This window comes from Manacus vitellinus, unplaced genomic scaffold (assembly GCF_001715985.3).
Source record: "Manacus vitellinus isolate BGI_N305 unplaced genomic scaffold, ASM171598v3 scaffold_141_pilon, whole genome shotgun sequence".
Lineage (NCBI taxonomy): Eukaryota > Metazoa > Chordata > Aves > Passeriformes > Pipridae > Manacus > Manacus vitellinus.
In genome coordinates, this window is record NW_021939012.1 from 10,392 (window position 1) to 14,286 (window position 3,895).

Sequence of the window (3,895 nt, forward strand, 5' to 3'; positions counted from 1 at the left end):
CATCCCTGTCCCATTCCCATTCCTACTGCACACCCATCCTCATCCCTGTTGTATCCCCATCCTGCCCCCATCCTGTCCCCACCCCATCTCCATCCCCATTCCCAGGCTATGCTGCCTCCAAGGGAAGCCAAACATTTCCAGGAAATCCAGCATGAGATTCCCAGGCAGCTTCCAGCCCTGTCCCTGCCCCCTGCTCCCAACCCCAGCACTGATCCCAACCCCAGCACTGATCCCAGCTCTGGCACTGATCCCAACCCCAGCACTGATTCTGATCCCAGCACTGCTCCCATGTTTCTCCAACAAGGAGCATCTCCCAGCACCGTGCTGGGAGTGGGAATGAGGAGTTGGAGCGGCCCTTCCTCCTTCTTCTCCTCCTCCTCCGTGGACAGGACTGGGAGCTGCTGAAGGTTTATGCACCACACTGGAATTTTTTCCCTCAAAATCATAAGGAAAGAGCTGAGGAAGCACCGGAATCCTTAAACCACACGAGCTGAGAGCAGCGTTCTCTGGCTGCCGGCTCCTCCATGCTGGGATCCCACTTCGGATCCTCCCCCGGCCCTGGCGCTTCCCAAACCCACCCAAGGGAAGATTCTGGAAAAGGCAAAGCTCAAAAGGATGGGCTGAACGCGCTCATCCCCCTGGGAATGCTGTGGGGAGAGGGGAAGGGGATGTTTGGCGCCCGGAAAAGTTCTCCAGCACTTTAAAAATAGCAGCTAATCCCGACCCCGCGGCTGCGCTGCGCTTCCCGGGAAGCCGTGACGGATTAATGAGGGATGCGGCTGGAAGTGCTGCAGCCACCGCGCTCCCCTGGGCTTCCCACAGAATTCCAGCACAGTCCTGCTGAGCCGGAGCTGGGGGATGGAAGGGGCAGCTCTGGGGGGGCTGCTCCGACCCTGGAACCATCCTCGGAGGGATGGAGGGATGGGGGCAGGAATTCCACAGCATCCCAGGGCATCCCATGGACATTGCAGAGCGTCCCTGGGTGTCCCACGGCACCCTGCACATCCTGGGGTGTCCTGCAGCATCCCAGGGTATCCCACAGTATCCCTGGGATCTCCTGCAGCACCCTGGGGCATCCCACAGCATTCCCAGGTATCCCACAGCATTCCCAAGTATCCCACAACAGCCTGCAGGATCCTGCCCTGGGATGCTGGGAGGGGCTGGGCCTCCCTGGCCATCAGTGGGAATACAGAAAATAAATCTCCCTAGGGAAGCTCTCTTGGAGCAGGGACCTTTCCAGCCCCAATTCCTGGGATTTAAACAGCTTCTCCCAGCTTGCTGTGCCTGGAAGAGCGCAGGGATACGGGATGGCTCCGGGCGAGGACTGGCTGTGCCGGGGTGGAATGCCAGGGATCGATCTCCCAGGGGATTTATGGATTTTGGGAGCAATGGGGGTGAGCAGGAGGGAGGGCACACCCAGAACTGCGGGAGTGGGGCCGCGGACACAGCGCTGGACCAGCCCCATGGAGGGAACGCCCACATGGAAAAACTCGGGATTCCCATCCCCACCTCACAGTTCCACAGCTCCAGTGCCCCCTTGGGGAATTTCGGGACACCCCGGAGCCAGGTGGCCCCGCACCCCAACATTCCCCCTCATCCCTCGGGAATTCTGCCGCTCCCAGCCCCCGCCCCGGGAAGGCGTCAGGCTCCAGAGTTTTGCCAGGAGAGAGGAATTTGGGATTAAAGCAGCTCCTCTATTTGCACATATTTATAGTGCTCCGACGGATCTATTTTAGCTGGAAAGCCGGGATGAGCTCCCTCGGGAGCATCCCTGGAGTCACATTTTAAGGGACTTGGCTCCTCTTTATGGTGCTCATTTGCATTTGATATCCATAAAAAAGGCAGGCGTTGATAAAAGGCGGATATTTATCCTATTCCTGGCTTGGCAGAGGAGGGTTGGGAATGGCACCGGGGAGAGAACCAATCAAAACCAGGGAAAACAAAGCCGGAAGGTCCTGCTGGGATCGTGGCCGCTGGATGCTGTCACTGCCGCTGGGGTTTTAGGGGATGGAATTATCTGGGGGATTAATCCCTGCTGGAACAGAGCAGGGGGGAGCAGGGATCTCCATGGAGCAGGATCATGGAGATCCAAAGAGGAGAACCATGGAACAGGGACCCCTGTGGAGCAGGGAATCTCATGGAATAACGACCCCCCAAGGAGCAGGGACTGCGGCACCGGAGAGGTGCCAGCCCCCCATCCCATTCCCTATGGATCCCGTGGGCACTGGGACTCCAGAGAGGTGCCAGCCCCCCATCCCAACCCCTACAGATCCCAGGGGCACCGTGGTGGGCACTGGGATTCCAGAGTGGAGCCAACCTCTGGAATCCAGAAAGATTTCAGTCGATCCCAGTTCCTCCTCCCAAGCACGTGGGAGGTTCATCACTCCTGACAATTCCCATGTCTCCGTGGCTGGGAAGGGGGAGCTGCGTTTTCCCAGCATTTCCCACTGGCTTTGACAATGGATAAAATCAGACTCCAGGATATTTATAGGCAAGAGCACACGGAGAAGGACAGGTTTAGGACACGCTCCACATGGCAGGAGTCAGCTTGGGATAGGGCTGGGAACGCTCACGCTCCAGTCGGATCCGGGGATGGAATGTCCTCATTGCTCCCAGCGTTTGGGCCCTGGAGGGGGACGTTGGGACTGGGGGTCCCTGGCTGGGCTGGCCACGTCTGGGGTGGTCTGGGATCTGCTGACATCCGGAGCACAGGCTGGATGCAATGGGAAAAGGCTCCGGGATGGGAGGGGCTGGGGGGAGAGGGGAATCCCGTGGCACCATCCCGGGTCACCCCAAATTACTTTCTGACTGGGAGCATCATTCCTGGCCATCCCAGGTCACTGGTTGGACTGGGAGCATCCCTGGGAGCAGGCACGGAGCCTCCCCCTTCCCAAACCCCCTCCCAGTTATCCGAGGGGAACAGGGACAGGACACAGTCCCCAGGTCTGGGGACGAAGGGCTGGGCAAAGACTCCCCATTCCATCCCTGCTCCCCCGGGATCAGCATTCCCTCAGTGGGAGTGGCCGCTCCGCCTTTCCCAGTGTTTGATCCCCGGATCCGATCCCTTTAAGCACCGACTGAATTTTTCATAACCGAGTTGTGAACGATCCCTGCTCAGGGTCATCCGGCAAACCCGGTTATTGCCATGGAAACGGGAGCCAGGGATGAGCCGCCCCCCACCCCCCAGCCAGGGATCTGGAGGATCAAGGAGCTCACGGAGCTCACACCGGCAACGGGAACCCCCATCCCGGTCACCCTCCGCCTGCTGGGGAGGCAGCACGTGGAAATGCCTGGGATGTGGGATGCTTATCCTCCTCCCCATTCTCATTCCATCCTCATTCTCAATCCTCATCCCCATCCTCATCCCCCTTCTCATTCTGATCCTCATCTTCATCCTCACCCTAAACCTCATCCTTGTCCTCGTCCTCATTCTCATCCCATCTTCATCCCATCCTTGTCCTCATCCCCATCCTTATCCCAATCCCTATCACCAGCCTCATCCTCCTCATGTTCTTCCTCATCTGCATCCCCATTCCCATCCCGGAGTTTCCCACCTTCTCCCAGATCTGGGGTTTCCCACCTGCTCCCTGGTTTGGGGTTCCCCACCTGCTCCTGAGTTTTTTGGGAGAACACCCTTCCCAGCTCCGAGCTCGACTCCCCCTGTCCCAGTGCAGCCCGTGGGCAGCTCCGGCGCTATAACCGGGGTGTCCCGCGGATCCCGGCGCTCCCGGCAGTGCCGGTGTTCCCGGTGTTCCCGGTGTTCCCGGGGCCCACCTGCGAGCAGGAATGTGATGAGACAGGTCTCCTTGGGCAGGAAGAGCTTGAGGCGGGAGCCGCTGAACACGTACTCCACCACGGCCTCGGAGCGGCCGGCGCGCTGCAGGAACGGCAGGAA

General features: G+C 59.5%; 1 protein-coding gene across 1 annotated transcript in view; it reads right to left on the minus strand.

Moving 5' to 3' along the window:
• The window catches only part of SND1 (staphylococcal nuclease and tudor domain containing 1), a 44,488-nt gene that overhangs the window by 2,276 nt on the left and 38,317 nt on the right, over window positions 1-3,895 (minus strand). Inside the window, exon 5 of the mRNA XM_029958140.1 lies at window positions 3,775-3,895. Within this exon, the coding sequence (XP_029814000.1) occupies window positions 3,775-3,895 (121 nt within the window). The remainder of the gene's footprint in view (window positions 1-3,774) is intronic.